A 21,243-nucleotide genomic window follows, 5' to 3' on the forward strand; every position below is an offset into this window, starting at 1 on the left:
TTTAATTTGAAAAATGTGTTTTTGGTGTGTATATCTATATAAAGTTGAGAAGTAATTTTTAGTGGGGTTTATATTTTGAATTATTTGTTAATGATTTTGAGTAAAAGTGTGATTTTTAATTTTGAAAACAAAAAAGTTTCAAAATTGTTATCAAACGAGACTGCTGTTATTGGACTGTTGCCATCTAGGGTGCGGCGCTCACCGTTTTGCCTAGTAGCACGACGCTTATATTTGCTCTTCCACAATCTCTGGCAAGCCTCCGCCGTATCAGAGACTCGGGGTATAGGTAATACTTGAATACAAATTTTGGTTTTAGGCTGTTGTTACAACCAAAAAATTAAAACAGGAATACTTATTCCATTACAGTGGTCTTTATTCCCAATAACTCTGACTAGTATTCTTTACTCGCTTTTAAACATGATTTGGGAATTTAATCACTGCATAATTATTTAGCTACCTGTTCTAATCTTTAATCAATGAAAAAAAAAACAAAAAAAACTTGATTCATCCGTAGCATGTCGAATTACACAATGAATGTTTTCAGTGGCACAAAACTTGGAGGACTATGCAGATGAGGATGATGAACTTATTAATATGTCCAAAATATACCTGTTAATGCTAAATTATTGTTGTAGATAAAAGAAAGGGCACACGATTTATTTATTTTTGTCTTTTATTAAGAAAACTACAATGATCTTGTTAAGATTTATTCTTGGCCTCAAAAAATAGAAGATTTTGAGGATCATACAACAATACACTCTATTTTAATAATTTTGAAGGCACAAATAGGATTTTAGTGCTTCCCAATTGCGAGGATCATCATGTTTTCTTGACGTACTTGGTTAACCAACGCAACATGTCTTTATGGGATTCATTGGCAGCCTTTACGGCTGTCGCATCACTATCGTTGTACCTGACTGTCCATCCATGCTTAACCTTTGGATATATTTTGATAAAGTTTTTAACCTGCAAAATGCAGCATTAATTGGATTCCCAAAGTCATTTTCAAACCTTCCAAATTAATCCTCACTATATAACCCAAGATGCAAAATTCTCAATGGAGTTGATTGTTTAGTTTATCATTTTATGTAACTATGTTTATTTGACAAACCAGTTGCCACATACAAGGCTAGTAGTCAAGCAACATGTGGATAAGAATTTACGACAATTACTTACCCGAGTTGCTAAAAATTTAGATAAATAATGTTAGAGAGTCTACATAGGACCCACTTGTTTGGGTAGGTGGCCAAGTAGTCCAAAATTTATTTGGACAAATAGGTTATATATGGGCTCTCTCACATTACCTGTCCAAATTGCTAACAATTCAGATATTTAATTGTTGTGGATTCCAATCCGTAACACGGACACTAATTATGTTAAGTTTGCAGATCCTTACCTTATGTTGGGACAAAACTGACTTGAACTCTTCGAGGAGTTTGGGTGGGGTGCCATTGTCTAATTCAGCAGCCAGTATGGCAATTGGAACCTTGACGGCTGAAGAAGATAGAAATCATAAGCATTTAAAAGTTTTATAGACAACATGTGTGTGTGTTCATGGGATACACATAGATATACAAGGTAGTCATAGACAGCAAAATGTAAAGCAATTATCCTCCTACCAATTATCTTGAAGTCCATCTCTTGATATTTAGTATCCACATATTCAAGGATAATCCTTATTTTCCAATAGCATTTATGGAAGATCACAACATTTCTAGTATTACACATATAAAATCAAAATTTGCATTAACATTCGTACCCTTAATATCATCCAGGGTGACCCATGAAGGGTGTAACAACACTGCAGCTTTAATCAAATCCGTCTTTGCTATTTTTGTAACCACGTTGCCTGACCCAAAAGCAATAAAACATTAACAAACAACTTAAAGTACAAAACGCTATTAAAAACACAAAAACAATTTTCACCTTTATGTCACGTCAGAATACTTTCAAATTGAAAACCGAAAACCGAAAATCGAAAACCGAAATACATTAATAGATATCTTACCACCCCAGCAAAACCCTGCTGCTCCAACTGCACGTATGCCTTTCTCTCTCAGAGCAGCAATTAATGGTTTAGAATCTTCAAATCCTTTGTCCTAGGGCAAACATTTACGAGGAACATGATAGCAACAATATTAGTATGATTATATATGGCACAACCTTCTATATCAGTATGATCTGAAAGTAAATTTAATGGTAATTAATAAAACAAATAAATAAGTCTCCAACTTTATCTAAGAAGAGTTGGGCACATACTGTTCCATGAGTTTTTAACCAGTCTTGAACTGTTCTAGAAGTATTTGCCACAAAGGGATCTCCATAAAAGAAGTCAGGAACCACAGTGTAGAATCCAGATCGAGCAACCTTGTCAGCAATTTTCCTTCAAAGTTAGAGTTGAAAGAACTTAGAATTAGCCTTTAGAAAATTGTAGACAATTATAGGTTAAGTGGAGTTCATGTACCTTCCAATGTGTGGAATAGTATGTTATTCCCTATTGTTTCTATAAATTAGAGTTAATATGATTATTTGAGATTGAAGATTAAAAAAAAAAAAGCAAAAAGAAAAAAGAAAAGAAAAGAAGAGAGCAATAGAAGAAAACTTATAACAATAAATAACTGAATCTAGCAGCAAGATGTAGTGGGGTTCGGCTTCTTTCTCCTAAAACTAAAATTACTTATATATATATATATAATCGAAATATCATTAGAAAATAAAAAAGGTGCAACAAGATATACAAGAAATATAGAAAAGATACACCTAACTAAAGAGAAAGAAAAAAAAAAAGAAGAAAAAAACAGGAAAAAAAAGGGGAAAAAGATAAAGGCGGAAGATGAGCTTTTTATGGCCAAAGTAGGCCAAAAATAAATAAATAAATGGATCAATGTGAGGGAGCTAGCGCTTGGGTTGTACATGAGGATGTGGGGCTTGTTTGTCAAAGACATGTTGTTGGTACAGTTTCCGGTATGGTGACGTGTCGCCTAAGGATTCGCTGCCTGACTTTTTACCGAACACTTCAACCCTGCAAAAAGGAACAAACAACTCGTCGGGGGTGCCGACCACGCCCACTCCGATGCCTAAGTCAGTCTAAAAGGTTTTCTGTATAGAATCCTTAATCTTAATCTCAAGAGCTTAGAGAATTCGTATCTTATACCTGGTGTGACGGTCTTTATTTATAGGCCGGACCTTCTTAACATTGAGTTGGATTAGGAGTTTAAGGAGTCCTAGCCCGGTTTGAATTTTAATCATATCTTCTGGGAATTTGAGTAGGAGTGTTGAATCCGCAGTTGATTGCGTTTGTACTTCTTTAAATTCGATTCCATGTCAATAATCATCTTATCCCATAAATCATGGATCTGTAGTTTATCCCTGATCTCCTGGGATTCTATCCTTATCGAATTCTGAGACGGGTGTGGCGCATGGCACCTTCCTAGGAGACTGTAGCACATTTCAGCTGACCTCCGAGGTGATGACATCCGAGACGTTTCTACTCTTACCTGGAGATCTCGGGATATATCCGCATCATAACAGGGTTGTGTAAGTCCGAGATGTTTATACTCCGAGATGTTGACTCATCCAATGAATATCATCCCGAGGAGATACCGCACCGACTCGATATCATACTGAGGTGTTATTACTCCGAGGCACAAATATCCGAGATATGTTTACTCCATCTTAGCTGGGAGATCTCAGGATATTTTACATACCGTAACCTGGAATGTCAAGACCGAGACATCGTCATATCTCCGAGATGTCTTCGGTCATAAACGACCTTCCCTTTGCTGGATGGAACCATGCGGAACAAGCAGCCGAGACATAACTCCGAGATGTCATTGGATCCACGTGTCTCTAGGGTTGATTTTATCCCTAACAGTTACCCCCATAATTCTCTAATTTCAGAAATAAACGGAAATAAGAGAATTACTTTCCAGCTGCCAGTCTGTATCTGATGTTTGCGCAGGGCGCGTCTTTTCAACAGTTCAAATTTTGAATTTGACCGCTTCTTTTCCCAACGTCGACGTCATCTCTGTACAGCCGCCTTTTTGTCATCATTAAATGGTATCGTCGAGGCAGCGTATTTAATGCTGAATTTACGGAAGGCGCGCCTTTTCCTCTTCGGAAATTTTGAATCGACAGCGCCCTTTGGCATTTCGGACACGTGGTAGTGGTGGCGTTTAAAGTTGGGATATTGTACTGTTCACTCACTGATACTTCTTTTTTTTCGATACTCCATTGTCGTCTTCCTCCCCAAACTTTTCCTTTCTCTGTATTTTTCTGTTTCTGCCTTTCTTCTTTCTTCCATGGCTCCCAAGAAAGCTGTCTCAGCCTCGTCTCGGGTTCGGACAAAGAGACCCGACGGCTCTGTGGATCTTTCTCCTTTGGAGAGCAGGGTCGATTCCATCATCTTCGCGAAGCATGAGGGTGTCCTTCGCTCGAACTATGAAATTTCTCCAACTGTGAAGATGTTCTATCAGGCGCCTGGAGCTCGGTTCATTAATGGCGGCGATATTACCCTTTATGAGAGGATGTTTCTTGCTGGGCTTCGATTACCGTTTCCGGAGATTGCTCGAGACTTCGTTCTTTTTCTGATGATCGCGCCCAGTCAGATAATGCCAAATGCTTGGCGGTACCTGTTCGCCTCTTACATCCTATGGAGGCTTGTGTTGAAGAAGGAGATGAACATCCTGCAATTCTTCCACATCTATAGGCCGAGGCAGACTGCAGAGGGAATGATTGAACTCTGCAGCCGTCACCCGCCTGTTTTCATCAAGCTCAAGAGTGGGCTGACGAACAACAAGTTCTGGGAGATGCAGTTTTTCAGAGTTTCCGGGGAGTGGGAATGCCCCGAAGGTACTCTCCTTCCTGAAGATCGTATGATGCCTCGGACTTGGCAGTTGTTGCGACCTGACCGAAGTGACCCCCCTTCGCTCACTGTATCCGAACTGGAGGATGTTAAGGAGATAAGTGGGTGGTCCGCTGCCAGAGTCAAGGCCGACAAGTTTGAAGAAGTCGATTTTGACAATCTCGTCACCGAGGAGAATATGAGGCAGTTTCTCGGATATGACATTCCGAGAGACAAACAGTTAATCACCAAGAGGGGAGCTGTCAAGAAGAGGAATGAAGCCCCTCCATCCCCGAGACCTATGACTAAGAAGAGGTCACCTGAGGAAGTTCTCGGGGATGTTCCTGCACAAAAGAAACAGAAGATTCCTTTGGCCGCCTCGGGTGCGAGGAGAACTCCTCCTTCGGCTCCATCACCTAGGGTAAGCGTTGAAGAGGGGTCTGCCAGCTTTCGGGGTTTCATTCCCGAGACTAGTCCTGCTCCTTCCTTTGTTTCACGGGATGAGTCTGGCTCCGAGGCTTCGTTCCATGGTGAACAATGTGCGGTACCTGAGAGGTCTGGAGAAGGAGAAGGAAATGTACCTGAGGCCCGAGATGTCCCAGTTGCGCGTAGGGTAAAGCATCCGGCCAGGAAACGGAAGCTTACAGGCCAGGACCGAATGGCTCAAAGACTTGCGGACGCCGGGCGATTGTGGGGTAAAGCGGTTATAATACCTTCCGACAAAGAGGAAGTGCGTCAAGAGCCTGTCGCTTCAAGTGGTGACTTTCTCGAAGAGATGGATGAAGAAGTCGGCACCCCCCTAGACGAGCCTTTGGCTGAAGAGTCTGAAGTAGAAGGTACTCCCCGAACTCCTTCTTCGGAACGTCCAGAAACACCACCACCCCCTGAAGAAAATCGTGAAACGGGGTACTCCACCCCCCGAGTTTCATGTTCTGCGCCTATACAAACCGAGACTCCTACTGGACTGTCCGAGGCTGAGGACGTTGAAGAGCCTTGCCCCTCTCGGGAAGTGATTGATCAGGGGGTGCCGGGATCTGCTCCTGGAACTCAAAGTCCCGATCAACCCGAAACAACTCCCCATGTTGGAGTGGCTGAGGAGTCTCGGATCGAATCCGAGAACGTTACTCCTGAAGCTGGCGTGCTCCCCGAGACTTCTACTAGGAGCGAGTCTCGTGCTGAGGCCAGCCCAAGCACCGGGGCTGTACCTCAAGTGGGTCCTAGCTCTTCCTCCAGGGTCTCGGCCGGCTTCGAGATTTTGGGCAGGGGTCTTCTGGGTCATCCGATGGAGGCCATAAAGAACTTAATCCCCGAGGGATATCTGGGGAATGCAGGGGCGTCTTCTCCCGAGAAGATCGCCCAAGGCATTCTCATCTCTCATTATCAGGTAAGTTTCTGGAGCTAGGACTTTTTATTCTGTTTGCATCCCGATTCTGACTTTGCTTACTTTTTTCTTGACAGCTTCTTGTGAAGATGACTGCCCTCTGGCAGAAGTGCGAAAATTGTCCTGCGTCTCCGCCCACTCCTTCCCCCGAAGTTCAAGCCCGCATCTCGGGTTTAGAGGATGAAGTTGCGGCGCTGAAGTCTCTTCTTCAGTCCAAGGACGAGGAACTCGCGTCCCGGGAATCAATTATATCCGAGATGCGCTCTGCTAACGCTCGTTTGAGTAACGAAGTGGCGGAGGCCAACGGTCGATACGCTCGCTCTATTGAAAGTCTTTCTTCCGAGCTGGATCGTGCGGACCAATTGTCTATCCGTTTGTCGGCTGTGCAGAATGAATGCTCCGAGGCGTGCAAGAATGCGTTGAGTGCCGAGGCTGAAAAGGACAAACTCAAAGATGAGGTTGAAAGACTTACAGCCGAGAGGGATAAAGCTCTCAAGGCGCAGGATCACTCGGAGAGTCTCTTGATTCGTCTCAGGGCTAGATATGACGCCGATCGGGCAAAGCTTAAACGTTATCAGAAGCAGTTGAGCTATGCGCCTTATCTTCGGGATCAGAGTTGGGGTCGGGGTTGTCATTGGGGTTTCGAAAATTTTCGAACTTTGGTGACAAATCCTCAATATAAATTTGATCCCGAGACGGTTGATCCGATGTTGGTGGGTTTTCCAGAAGAAGCCATTGATGAGATGGAGGAGTTTGGTAAGGACTTCATGCCCGACGTTCCGAATTGGGGTCTTGACGCGCCAGTTCCCGAAGAAGACCCTCTTGACGATCCTGCTAGCTAGAAGCTGTTTTCTTGAATTTTTATCTTCTCTTTTCTTTACCTGTACATTTTTCTTTGTATAAAACTTAGAATATGATATCTTTTGAATGAAATTTCTACCTTCTGCTTAGGCATTTTCTTTTCTGTTTTCGGTGTCGGATAAACCGAAAAAACCTTTTCTGCTCTCGGTGTTTGACAGACTTTCCTGCTTACCTTATGGAGTTACCCCCCACAACCTTAGTCTGCGACCGCAGGCTAAGTCGTTTGAGGTGGGTAGTTAGATTGTTGAGCTTTATCTTTGAAGGCTTCAATCTTTCAACATTTGGAGACCTCTAACCGAGAGGTTTTCTTGTCTCAGTGTTCTTTTTATGACCACTTCGGGTTGTCTAAGGAAAGGACGTGGGCAGATTCTTTCCTGGATGCTCTTGTCCTTCCGAAAACCTGCAATCCTGCATTGATAGCCTTTATTGGACTGGCATTGATAGCCTTTATGTTTTTCTTGCTCTCGGTTTTGGAAAGACCGAGAGACTTTTCCTGTTCTTGGTGTCGAACAAACCGAGAGACTTGTCCTGCTCTTAGTTTGAATGACCAAGAGACTTTTCTTGCTCTCGGTGCTGGGTGACCGAGAGACTTTTCCTGCTCTTGGTGTTGAATGACCAAGAGACTTTTCTTGCTCTCGGTGCTGGGTGACCGAGAGACTTTTCCTGCTCTCGGTTTTGAGTGACCGAGAGACTTTTCTTGCTCTCGGTTTTGGACAAACCGAGAGGCTTTTCCTGCTCTTGGTGTTGAATGACCAAGAGACTTTTCTTGCTCTCGGTGCTGAGTGACCAAGAGACTTTTCTTGCTCTCGGTTTTGGACAAACCGAGAGACTTTTCTTGCTCTCGGTGCTGAGTGACCGAGAGACTTTTCCTGCTCTTGGTGTTGAATGACCAAGAGACTTTTCTTGCTCTCGGTTTTGGACAAACCGAGAGACTTTTCTTGCTCTCGGTGCTGAGTGACCGAGAGGCTTTTCCTGCTCTTGGTGTTGAATGACCAAGAGACTTTTCTTGCTCTCGGTGCTGGGTGACCGAGAGACTTTTCCTGCTCTTGGTGTTGAATGACCAAGAGACTTTTCTTGCTCTCGGTGCTGGGTGACCGAGAGACTTTTCCTGCTCTCGGTTTTGAGTGACCGAGAGACTTTTCTTGCTCTCGGTTTTGGACAAACCGAGAGGCTTTTCCTGCTCTTGGTGTTGAATGACCAAGAGACTTTTCTTGCTCTCGGTGCTGGGTGACCGAGAGACTTTTCCTGCTCTTGGTGTTGAATGACCAAGAGACTTTTCTTGCTCTCGGTGCTGGGTGACCGAGAGACTTTTCCTGCTCTCGGTTTTGAGTGACCGAGAGACTTTTCTTGCTCTCGGTTTTGGACAAACCGAGAGGCTTTTCCTGCTCTTGGTGTTGAATGACCAAGAGACTTTTCTTGCTCTCGGTGCTGAGTGACCAAGAGACTTTTCTTGCTCTCGGTTTTGGACAAACCGAGAGACTTTTCTTGCTCTCGGTGCTGAGTGACCGAGAGACTTTTCCTGCTCTTGGTGTTGAATGACCAAGAGACTTTTCTTGCTCTCGGTTTTGGACAAACCGAGAGACTTTTCTTGCTCTCGGTGCTGAGTGACCGAGAGGCTTTTCCTGCTCTTGGTGTTGAATGACCAAGAGACTTTTCTACTTCTTCAGCAACTGCCATATTTCGTTCGGCAGCAAAAGCTCTTCTTCTCTGCTTCACAGGGCGATAATTTGGGTCCACATTCAGCTTATGGACTATAACCGAGGGATCAATCCCCGGCATGTCTTCATGGCTCCAGGCAAATACATCTTTGTTGCGCCTCAAGAACGCCACCAGATCTTCCTTCATGGGTTGAGGGAGTTGTGAGCCTATATGAATTTTGTTTCCCGAGTCGCCTATCTCGAACTCCTCCAAGGCTTCCACAGGCTCCCCCAACGGTGATTGCTATTTTCCATCCTCCTTAGTTTTCTCCCCCCGACCGTGCTGCCTCGGGATATCTTTCAAGGACAGATTGTAGCATCTCCTAGCCTCCTTCTGGTCTCCTTTTACCTCTCCAACTCCTTCTTCTGTTGGAAACTTCATGCTGAGATGTGGTGTTGAAGTCACCGCTTTGAAATCGTTAAGAGCCGTACGTCCTATAATTGCATTGTAGGCCGAGACCTTATCAACTATTAGGAATTTCACCATAATGACTTTTTGCCTTGGGTAGGTCCCGGCTGTCACAGGTAAATCGATAGAACCGAGAGGCAACACCTTCTCTCCGGCAAAACCCTGTAGCTGGCACGAGACCGGAACCAACTTCTCTAATGGAACACCCATGTGATCAAAAGCTGATTTAAACAGAATATCAGCCGAGCTCCCAGTGTCAATGAGGATCCGCCGGGTCTGATAGTTTGCTATGGTCAAGGTGACCACGAGGGCATCTGTGTGCGGAAGCGAGACTCCAGCATAATCATCATCAGAAAACCCTATAACCAGAGGGTTATACTTCCGAGATTTTGGGGGCCTCTGGACCGAGTAAACTTCGAAATCATCGAGCTGCCTGGCATATGCTTTCCGAGCTGAGTTGGACTCGCCTCCTCCTCCGAATCCTCCCGAGATGGTGTGGATGATAGGGATATTGCCCTGCTGTGCCCCCCGAGGCCTGCTTCTACTTCTCTCTCTTCTTTCGTCCCTCCGAGGCCGAGGTGCTGGCTCTCGGCTTCTTTCTCTTCTTTCATCTTGTCTCGGTTGATAATTTCTTCTATTATCCCGATCTTCTTCTCTTCTAGGCCTCGGATAGTGATCTCGCTCCTGTTGATTCCTCTCATTGGCGAGGAATCGGATTAGCTTCCCATTCTCAATGAATTTCTCGATCAACTGCCTTAATGAAACACACTGCTCGGTCAGATGACCGTGTGAATCGTGGAAAGCGCAGTACTTGTGAGCCAAGTACGGAGGGGGATTTCCTTGAATGGGTCTCGGTTTCTGGTAATTCGGATCTTTCTTGAGTTCCATGAGCACCTCGGTGATGGAGGTGTTCAACGGTGTCCACTTGTAATCTCCGAAATTTTTCTTTACCTTCTTATATTCTGCGGGACCAGCATCCTGTACGGGCTCAGGATTCTTCTTTTTCTTAGGCTTCTCGGTGGACGGCTGCTGTTGTTGCTGGGAATTACTGAGGAGGGCTCGGAGCGTTTCTTCCTGGTTGATGTACCTGTCCATCTTCACCATAAAGGTTTGGAGATCCTTCGGCGGTTTCAACGCCAATTCCGCCATCAGAGGTCCATCTTTTTTCAAGCCTTGAAAAATTGCACCATAAATGAAGTCGTCTGGTGCACTCTCTGTGTTCAGCTTCTCCTGGTTGAACCTCCACAGATAGTCTTTTAGAGACTCATTTGGTCCCTGCTGCACAGAGAGTAAGTACCCTCGGGGTTTCCTTCTAGCTCTCCCGGATACGAACTGGGCCAGGAATTTTCGTCCAAGGGTGTCGAAGCAATCAATCGACCTTGGTGCGAGATTCCTGAGCCAGTCTCGGGCTTTTCCTGACAGGGTGAGAGGAAAAGCTCGGCATGCCACAGCATCTGGTGTCTTGTGCAGGGAGACATGGGACCTGAAATTGTCCAGATGCTCCACTGGATCTTCGCTGCCAGAGAAGACAGGAATGTCAGGTACCTTGAATCTTCCGGGTAAGTCGCAGTTGGACACTTCTTCGGTGAATATGGATTCCTTGTGCTGGAAGAGGTTGTCAACAAGGGACTCCTTCCCATCACGCCTCTGGTCAATCGTCTTTGACAGCATATCATATTTCGCGCCCAGATCCTGGACCATCTTCTGCAACCTCCTTTCTGCCTCCGTGGGTGGAACCGGATTGATGGGCTCTCCACGATTCTCGTTCCGCCCGGCTCTCTCTTCATGGTTCTCGTTCTGCCCGTCATGATTCTCGTTCCGCCCGTTTTTCTCTCCTGAACCTTCGTGGTTTGTCCCATCGGCTACATCATGATTGGGCGGCGGAGTTCGTGCGGCTAGGAGCACAGCGTTCTGAGCCAACAAATCCTCCACATTCTTCTGCGCCTGGGCTAACTGTTGACTCAGTTGGGTTATTCGAGCCTCTGGATCCGCAGATTCTGCTTCTCCACGAGCATCGTCTCGGCTGATTGGCGGCACTTCGTTTAAGATCGATTTGGAACGTCTCGTCGTCACCATTGCGGATTTGTTTTTCGTAAGAACAATTGATCGTTCCCACAGACGGCGCCAAACTGTTGGTACAGTTTCCGGTATGGTGACGTGTCGCCTAAGGATTCGCTGCCTGACTTTTTACCGAACACTTCAACCCTGCAAAAAGGAACAAACAACTCGTCGGGGGTGCCGACCACGCCCACTCCGATGCCTAAGTCAGTCTAAAAGGTTTTCTGTATAGAATCCTTAATCTTAATCTCAAGAGCTTAGAGAATTCGTATCTTATACCTGGTGTGACGGTCTTTATTTATAGGCCGGACCTTCTTAACATTGAGTTGGATTAGGAGTTTAAGGAGTCCTAGCCCGGTTTGAATTTTAATCATATCTTCTGGGAATTTGAGTAGGAGTGTTGAATCCGCAGTTGATTGCGTTTGTACTTCTTTAAATTCGATTCCATGTCAATAATCATCTTATCCCATAAATCATGGATCTGTAGTTTATCCCTGATCTCCTGGGATTCTATCCTTATCGAATTCTGAGACGGGTGTGGCGCATGGCACCTTCCTAGGAGACTGTAGCACATTTCAGCTGACCTCCGAGGTGATGACATCCGAGACGTTTCTACTCTTACCTGGAGATCTCGGGATATATCCGCATCATAACAGGGTTGTGTAAGTCCGAGATGTTTATACTCCGAGATGTTGACTCATCCAATGAATATCATCCCGAGGAGATACCGCACCGACTCGATATCATACTGAGGTGTTATTACTCCGAGGCACAAATATCCGAGATATGTTTACTCCATCTTAGCTGGGAGATCTCAGGATATTTTACATACCGTAACCTGGAATGTCAAGACCGAGACATCGTCATATCTCCGAGATGTCTTCGGTCATAAACGACCTTCCCTTTGCTGGATGGAACTATGCGGAACAAGCAGCCGAGACATAACTCCGAGATGTCATTGGATCCACGTGTCTCTAGGGTTGATTTTATCCCTAACACATGTACAGAACAGAATAGTAGGTTGTTAATTTTGAAATTAGTAAAAAGTGATGATGTGATATAAAATAAAAAAAAATTTGTATAGAAAAGTGAAAAAGTTTTGGATTGTATTGAATTTTTTTTATTTGAATAGTAATAAAAAATTATTGATGTGATATAAAAAGTGAAAAAAGTGGGAATGTTTTGATGTTGATTGGTATTAAAAAATATGAAAAAGTGGAAAAAGAAAATACATGAACAGTAACCCTATTATTCTGTACTGTTCCGTCACTTGGCAAACAAGGTCGTGAGTGCAGTTATTTGCAATATCCGCATTCACATTCGCATAATGCGGATATCGCTTTTAGATATCAACATCCGTGGCCGTATCATGTTTTTACTAATCGCATCTGCACGGTTATCGTGGGTATGATCCGCTATTCGCATATTATGTAATAGGTCTTTTGGGCATATATATTTTAGTCTTCTCGGCCTCCTTTGGGTCTATTATGACATATTTTAAACGATTTTGAAAATAATTTATGCTAATTTTTAATGTTTTGAGCTTATTTTAATTATTTTTTTTTAAGCCATAATCTTTTGAAAATATAATGATTTCACATTGCTTTTGTCTTTTTGCGCAAGTGTTACACGAGAAAGTAACACAGCCAACTAAACTAATGTAAATATAACCTATACCAAATTCAAAACGACGTCATTTTGGTATTAAACACCAAAACAACGTTATTTTGGTGAATTTAGTAAATATAATATATAGATAAAATATATATTATATATAAATAGTATGCGGATGCGGTTATTAACCATATCTACATACCCTAAAATCGTTATTTGCAAATCATGTGTGGATAGCAAATAGTTGTGGATAACATATGCGGGTGGTTAATATCCGCCCGCATGCACACCCTAACTGGAGCTAATCATTTGCGGATAAAGAATAATTGTGGATAATAAATGTAAGTACTTGTTAATATCTATCCGGATGCACACCCTAACTGGAGCTAATCAGAAAGCAGAAAAAGAACAATGGATCCAAAGATATACAAAAGCTTAATGTAGAAAATAAGAAGTTGGTGATGAGGGGCAGAGTTGACAAGCGGGCATACCTCAAATGTGGTGCTTCATAGCCTGCAAGAAGGCAAAGTAGTTAAACCATATTCTTAGTAGCATGCACAAATTTCTTTGAATTAATTGCTGATTTCTTTCAAAATTGGTCTCTCCCCTTCCAAGTGCGATCAGATTTATCATGATTATGTAATGTTATATGATAATTAATAGAACCATAATCCAATTTTAAAGATATAGAGATGGAAATAAAAAAGTAGTGAACAATCTATATATGCCCCCTCCCGTATAGAAAATCTGGGATTTTTTATTTTATTTTATTTTATATATATATATATATATATATCTTATTTAGTTTTAAAGAAATACTTAAATCATACACAAAGTTTACTGTCAAACTATCAACTCCAAAAAAAAGTCAACTGTGAAGTCTATAATATTAAAGGAGATGTATTTGCTGTCATTCTTCTACACATAAACCAAAAAATATGTAATGAATGAAAACAACACTTCACACACACATATGGACTTTGCCAGCTTAATTAGGTCAAACATTTCACACAATGAAAACAAACATTTCGCACGCACATAAACCAAACAGAAATGTATTTGTTGTACAACCCACTTACGCAACTGAAACCATTTGCATAAATTCCACCAATGTGTCTTAGGTTGTGTAAGTAGACCGTGCAAAAATCATTTTCCAACCAAAATACACAATAAAAACAAACACTTCAAAAACACACATAAACCAAAAAATATATAAGCCGATGAAAACAAACAGTACTTCACACACACACATAGACTTTGCCAGCCACACATACATATGGACTTTGCCAGCTTCATCTTCAAATGCATTTTTAACAAACATATATGGACTTTGCCAGCCCCTCATCTTCAAATGTATTTTTAACAAACATATATGGACTTAATAAGATATTTTAAGATATAAGATAAGATATTATAATATATATATATATATAAGATCGATGTAGACTATTTTAATATAAGATATTAAAGAGTTTGACCCACTCTTTACAAACGACAACATTAGCATCAAGAACAAGAAGCAGGGTTTGTCCCTAGGACTAGCTCAATCCATGGGATCACTTTTTATGAAGAGGAAGTTATTAATTTGGATCTGCATTCTCTTTATTGTGTCGACAGGTAAAAATTATTAAAAAAAAAATGAAAAAAAGAAAAAAAAAAGCATGGGTTTCCAATAACGTTGAGCAAGCAAGAAGAACGGGAAGTTGACCGGAACCCAGATCGGAAAAATGCTGAAACACAAAGCTTAAACGCGAATACATACAACAATAGAAGCAAACCCAGATGGGAGAAGAGCTCAAAAGTGAAAGTAAACCACAAATGAAACACCATTAATAAAGCAGAAGCAAAATAGTGAATTAAGCTGCAGGTAATTACGTACCATAAACATCAGAAACGAGTAAAATTGCTCGCTTTGAATGAGAATGGCCACTGACATAGGCCTTGAGGCCACCGATCTCTTTCACTGACCCAGCTCCATAGCTGGAGTTGAGAGTTGGTGGGTTCTCCAAGCAATGGCGGCCTAACGTGCCTTCTTCAGCAAGGTGGCCGACGGGAAGAGAAAGAAAGATAGAAAGAAGGAGAAAAAAAGCTAGCTTTGATGGCGTTCCACAGAAAAAGGGGAACAGATGAAGTTGAGCCATCTCAGCCATGAATGAGGATCAAAGTGAAAGTAAACGCTCCTTCCTCTCACAATGCTATCCAAAATTTATAACATAATTTGGGCTTTTCTATTTATTTATTTATTATTTATTTCACATGATTTGGGCTCTTTGAATATGATTGCTTTTTCTCTAAGGAATCCAAAACGTGGTCAGATCCATAAAGACGTGGACATGTTTTTTTCCTGATCACACGTTTTTTTTTTTGAACAGAGTGACTAAAAAGTCTCCCTAAAACACTAAGTCAGAAAACTGGCTTGGTAACAGTTACCGAACAAATATAAAGGATTATAGAAGAACAATAAAGAACCTCTTTTTACAATAAAACTCACTAAAAAACTAAGAGAGGAGATTTAAGCAAAAAAGCCATAAAATACTAGCAATCCAAGAACATCCATCAGGCAAATTGCAAGAACTAACCTAAAAAACAAAAACCAAGACAATAATAAAAATCACCAACAGAGGTCCGGTGAGGGGAGGAGGGGGAGCCGCCAGCAGGAAAGCACCAGATTCTTTGAAAACTGCTGTTAGCCGTGGTAGGGGAAGGCGGGAGAGTGGCGTGTGGCCATCACGCGCCGATGTATAAGGGGCAGTGGGGGACATGCCGAACGTTGGGGGACTCGGAGGACGTCGATGAACCCAATGGTGAGGCCCGTGTTGTGTAATAATAGACAGAGAAGCGTATATCTAAATCCAAAGATTTTGACTCAAACAACTATTCCAAAAATCACATCAGTAGTACATAAACACGTTTTGTTGTTTTGTTAAAAAAAAAAAAAAACCTGCTTTCAAAACAGTTACTAAACGAGCCCTAAAAATTATAATTAGATTTAAAATTTAATAATGATCAATTTTATTTTAATTGCAAAAATATTACTGATCTCATTGAAAGAACAAGAAAATCAACCAAAGCAAAGCTTTACAAAATTAGAGATGAAACTCTGGTAAGACCACCTCAGAAAATACAATCTGGGGGTACAATTGACTTTTACCAACTAATTTATAAAATAAAAATTATAAAAAATTTATGACCGCTCAACTCTTGAGTGGAACTGTGAAAGTGGGAACAATTGTAGCGTAAATTTGTTAAACGGCGCCGCCTCAGCCTAGTAGCAGTGTAGTAGATGGTCAATGTTCACAAGGCGGCCTAAACTTCCTCCTTTTGGGTCAACAATTCAATTTTATGACTTTATGGACAAGTAATCAATCAAAAAATCTCCTTTTCACATGTAGAATTTGTTTGGTTTATGAAATAAATCTCCGAAATAGAATAACTATTCTTATGGAATAGTCATTTTTATGTTTGGTAGGAATCTATTTCTTGAAATAGTTATTCTCATTGAAATACATATTCCCTTAAAAAGATGAATACTTATTCTCCTAAAAAATGAGAGGAATAACTATTCCAATAAGAATAGACTAAATTTTTCAGAAAAAAACTACAATTATTTTTTATTTTCTTTCTTTTTTTTTTTTAAAAAGAGAGGAAATAAGGAAATCCCAACCCCCTCCCCCTCCCCCTTAACAATGGTTGGCCAACCATGGTCCCCAATGGGTGGTCGGCCAGCCACATATACCTCTGGGGGTGGTGTGATCACCCCAGGCGCGATTTGGGAGTGGCCGGCCACCTCTGATGGGCTTCAGGGGTGGCCCCCTGAAGCCTCGGCCACTCCCGGAGACCACTATGGGGGTGGTTGCAGCCACCCCTTAGTTATTTCGTGGGTGGCCGACCACCCATTGTGGTGGTCGACCACTCTATAGTTTATAATTTTTTTTTAATAATATATATATATATGTATGTATATAATGTAGTGTTTTTTTTAGTAATTTTGATTGTATTCCAATTAAAGTATACGAATTGTTACCAAATTAAAGATTAAGAATAACCATTCCATTCCATTCCATCACCTTCTATTCCTATGAATAGCTATTCATTTTCTTAATAGAATAGTCATTCCGCAAACTAAACGAGGCCGTATTGCTTCTAAAAAAAAATAAAAATCAATCAATCAAAATTCTCTCTATTTGACTTTTGTAAAATAAATAACCTAAAAAACAACTACACCCATTTGTAAACTTTTGAGATAATTTCACTTAAGTGTATCGAATTTTTATTCTTTTTTAGAGAAGATACGTACATGAACTTCAAAATGTCTCAATTTAGCGTATCTATTTTTTGAAAAGTCTTAATTAGGAGTCATCCGTCAGGATTTTTCGTTAATTCTTGTCAAAAGTCTTAAATACCCATGCATTTATTTATTTTTTTTTTAAAAAAACTATAAATTTTTTCAAAGGTTCAGGTATGGGTATTTTTGTAAATTCCACTAAATTCTAACCAACATCTAAATCCTAACAATTTTTTTTTTTTTTTTCATAAAAAAGGAGAGGTATTTTGGAAATTTTGATACGATTGAACCGAAAATCCTAACAGAAGATCCCTAATTGAGACTTTCCGAAAAAAACTGATACCCTAAATTAAGACGTTTTGAAGTTCAGATACATTCTTTCAAAAATGGTAAAAATTTAGTACCCTTAAGTGAAGTTCTCCCTAAACTTTTTGTAGTATAAAAATTTGTTGAGAACTTATTGTGGTAAGCAATAAAAGTAAATAAGCCCCGTATCCAATTTTAGTTCAAATTCTTTAAGGAAATCATCAAATGTCACGCCAACACCAATCATATATAATGACACATGTCATCTGCAGTAAAAAATAAAAATAATTTGAGAGTTTTTATCACAATTTGGAAAATAACTATTTCAAAACTATGAACCAATTAACTCTTTACTCCAAATCTTTGCTTTAAAAGTTACTTTAAATCATCCTAGAAATGGGTTTTTTTTTTTTTTTTTTTTTTTTTTTTTTTTTAGTATCTTAGAAATGGTCACTACAAAAAAAAAGGGATTTCTGGACTTTTTTTTATAGATGGTTTTTTAAATTGTTTATAAAAAAAAAAAAAAAAAATAAAATTTAGTCTTTTTTTTTTTTTTTTTTTTTTTTTTTTTTTTTTTCAAACTGTTAGGAAAAAAAAATTATGTCGGTTTAATTTAACCGTCGTTAAAAATACAGACGGTTTGAATAAAATTGTCCAGAATTAGAAAATTCCAGACGGTTTTATTTCAAATTGTCTATAAATATATAGACGGTTATAAACAAACAATCTGTAATTAGAAATTACAGATGGTTTGATATAACTGTCTATAAATACATCGACGGTTGTTAAAAAGCCGTATGGAAATTTCTAATTCCAGACGATTTTTTAACAACCGTCTATGAATACATGGACGGTTGTTAAAAAACCGTTTGGAATTTTCTAATTCCGGACGGTTTTTTAAAAACCATCCATAACCTAATTCTAAAAGGAGTAAACCCTCGATCATCAGTATCCCCTTCTCTCTCTCTCTCTCTCTCTCTCTCTCTCTCTCTCTCTCTCTCTCTCTCTCTCTCTCTCTCTCTCTCTCTCTCTCTCTCTCTCTCTCTCTCTCTCTCTCTCCCGCTCCCCCTATCTCCCTCTCTTTAGCTCAAGATCCGTCGGCCGGCTCTCTCTCTTTCTCTCTCTCTAGTTCGTACTCCGTCCGGCCCCTATCTCTGTCAGATCGAGAAGACATCAGCCCGCCCTCACCTTCTTTGGCGACAACTGACGTGTCCCTGCAACTAGCAGCCCGGGAGCCACACCCCCGACGCCCGGTGTAAAGGTAAGTGCTTCAATTTTTTTGCTTTGTTTTTTTTTTTTTTTTTTTTTTTTTTTTTTTTTTTTTCCGATTGTGTTCATGTGTACGACCAAGCAATTTCCCCTCTTTCTAAATGCTAAGCATGTCTGTAGTCTACACACAAACAAACACATATGTATATGTAAGAATATTATTATCAGAACAACACTTTAATTCTGCCCTATAATTTTTGTAAAATAGATTTGGGACCAAGTAGCCTAATGATTCAGAGATAAAAATTTCTAGGGAAACGTATGAAATCCTAGTTGCACTCATGGACAGTACATAATTTAGAAAAGTGAAAGAAAGCAGAATTTGTGTGTACGAGTGATCAGTTAGTTGTGGATAATTTCAGGGTCTTAAAATATATAAAAAAATGGTTAAAATTTGCAGAAATATACTCACTAAAATACTTTAGGAATTTTAGAAATCTTGACCCTGAGATGTTACCTTAATTAACCTATAGGTTTAAATATAAATTATGTCACATCATACATCGCCACATATGAAGTGGCATGCTCAAGGCCGTACAAAAGACGGTGTGTTGAGGCATCTTGTCGATGGAGAAGTATGGAAGGCATTCGATTCACGTTACCCAGTCTTCGCATTAGACCCGTGAAATGTGAGGCTAGGTTTAGCGTCAAATGGCTTCAATCCTTTTGGGAACATGTCCTCTAGTTACAGTACTTGGCCAGTAATGTTAGTACCCTACAATTTGCCTCATTGGATGTGCATGAAACAACCGTATTTTATGTTAAGCTTAATTATCCCTGGTCTGAGTGCACCAGGACATAATATAGATGTGTACCTAGCGCCCCTTATAAGTGAGTTGAAGGAACTATGAGAAGTAGGGGTACAAACTTTTGGTGTAACCTCAAAAAAATATTTCACAATGCGTTTGGCATTGATGTGGACGATAAATGACTTCTCAGCATACGGTGATTTGTCAGGTTGGAGTACAAATGGACGGAAAGCATGTCCTTGTTGTAGGCATGAAACGCAATTAATGTGGCTAACTTATGGTAAAAAAATTTGCTTTATGGGATACAGGCGATGGTTGCCTCCGGATCATCCATGGAGAAGAAACAAGAGACGATTCAACGGTGCGCAGGAAATGGTTGGTCCTCCCAAAGTTCTGGATGGCGATGAGATCATGAGACAATTAGAATGTGGTGTCAATCGGGCAAGGACTGGACATAAGCTGCCGGCTGGGGAAGTTGATTGGAAGAGGCGAAGTGTATTATACGATTTGCCTTATTGGAAAGATCAATTACTACGCCATAACATTGATGTGATGCAACAAAAAAAAAAAAAATGTCGTTGATAACATACTTGGCACGCTATTGAACATGAATGGTAAAACCAAAGACAACCACGAAGCACATCAAGATTTGCGTAAGATGAAATTGAGATCAGAACTTCATCCATTTACTGCGGAAAACGGCAAAATATTTTTGCCCGCAACTTGTTTCACAATGACAAAAAAAGAGAAGATTGACTTCCTGCAAGTGTTACTTGATGTTAGAGTGCCAGATGGATATTCTTCAAATGTGTCACGTTGTGTCAAGCTCAAGAGATGTACTGTTGGGGGTTTGAAGAGTCATGACAATCACATAATCATGCAACAACTCATGTCAATTGCACTTCGAGGAACCTTATCGGATGATGTTGTGAGGCCTTTAATCGAGCTATGTGGGTTCTTTAGGGATATTTGTTCAAAAACACTGCGGGTGGAAGATCTGGATCATCTAAAGAACCAAATACTCATAATCTTGTGCAAATTGGAACGAATATTCCCTCCGGGTTTTTTTTACATCCATGGTGCACGTAATCATACATTTAGTACGTGAATGCAAACTGGACGGACCGATACACTACAGGTGGATGTATCCCGTTGAGAGGTAATGTTAAAATTCTATTAACTTGACATTTGTTCAACCGAATGACCTATTACAATATATATTTCTTATGTGACAGTCTCATGGTCTAACTTTAATGTAGGTGCCTTGGTAGATATAAACGTACCGTTTGTAATAAGGTCGCACCCGAAGGGTCTATTGCAGAGGGTTACATTGTAGACGAATTGTTCACATTTTGGTCGCGATATTTAGTCAACGCGCCAACGGTCCACAATAAGGCCCCAAGACACCAAGATGAATCGAGAGGGCTACCAATTGGATAAAACTTGATAAGATCACGTTTGAGCAAGCACACTGATATATTTTATTCAACTCTGACGATTTCCTCCAATTTCGCACGTGAGTCACATTATTAAATACGTATTGTATGCCTCTAAATACAATGAAAAGTAACCAAATATATCTTTTTTTGATGTATAGGATGCACATGGAGTCACTAATGGAACCAAACAATAGGGAACGTATCTCGCATCAACAGTTAGTGAAGCAATAGATGTACCAATTCTGTAGCTGGTACAAGTCATACGTAAGAAAATTGTTGGTTTGAATAATTATTTGCCTATAAAAGCATCATGAAACCCCATTTTTTAAATT

General features: G+C 40.6%; 1 protein-coding gene across 1 annotated transcript; it reads right to left on the reverse strand.

The window, feature by feature from the left end:
• Nucleotides 1–636: 636 nt before the first annotated feature.
• Nucleotides 637–15,061, reverse strand: LOC133851791 (endo-1,3;1,4-beta-D-glucanase-like). Its single transcript, XM_062288367.1, has 7 exons — nucleotides 14,743–15,061; nucleotides 13,355–13,376; nucleotides 2,260–2,383; nucleotides 2,009–2,099; nucleotides 1,760–1,849; nucleotides 1,397–1,494; nucleotides 637–966 (listed from the first exon to the last, which is right to left on the reverse strand). The coding sequence occupies exons 1-7, from the start codon at nucleotides 15,011–15,013 to the stop codon at nucleotides 820–822; spliced, it is 843 nt and encodes a 280-aa protein (XP_062144351.1). The 5' UTR covers nucleotides 15,014–15,061; the 3' UTR covers nucleotides 637–819.
• Between the last annotated feature and the right edge of the window lie 6,182 nt (nucleotides 15,062–21,243).

This window comes from Alnus glutinosa, chromosome 12 (assembly GCF_958979055.1).
Source record: "Alnus glutinosa chromosome 12, dhAlnGlut1.1, whole genome shotgun sequence".
Lineage (NCBI taxonomy): Eukaryota > Viridiplantae > Streptophyta > Magnoliopsida > Fagales > Betulaceae > Alnus > Alnus glutinosa.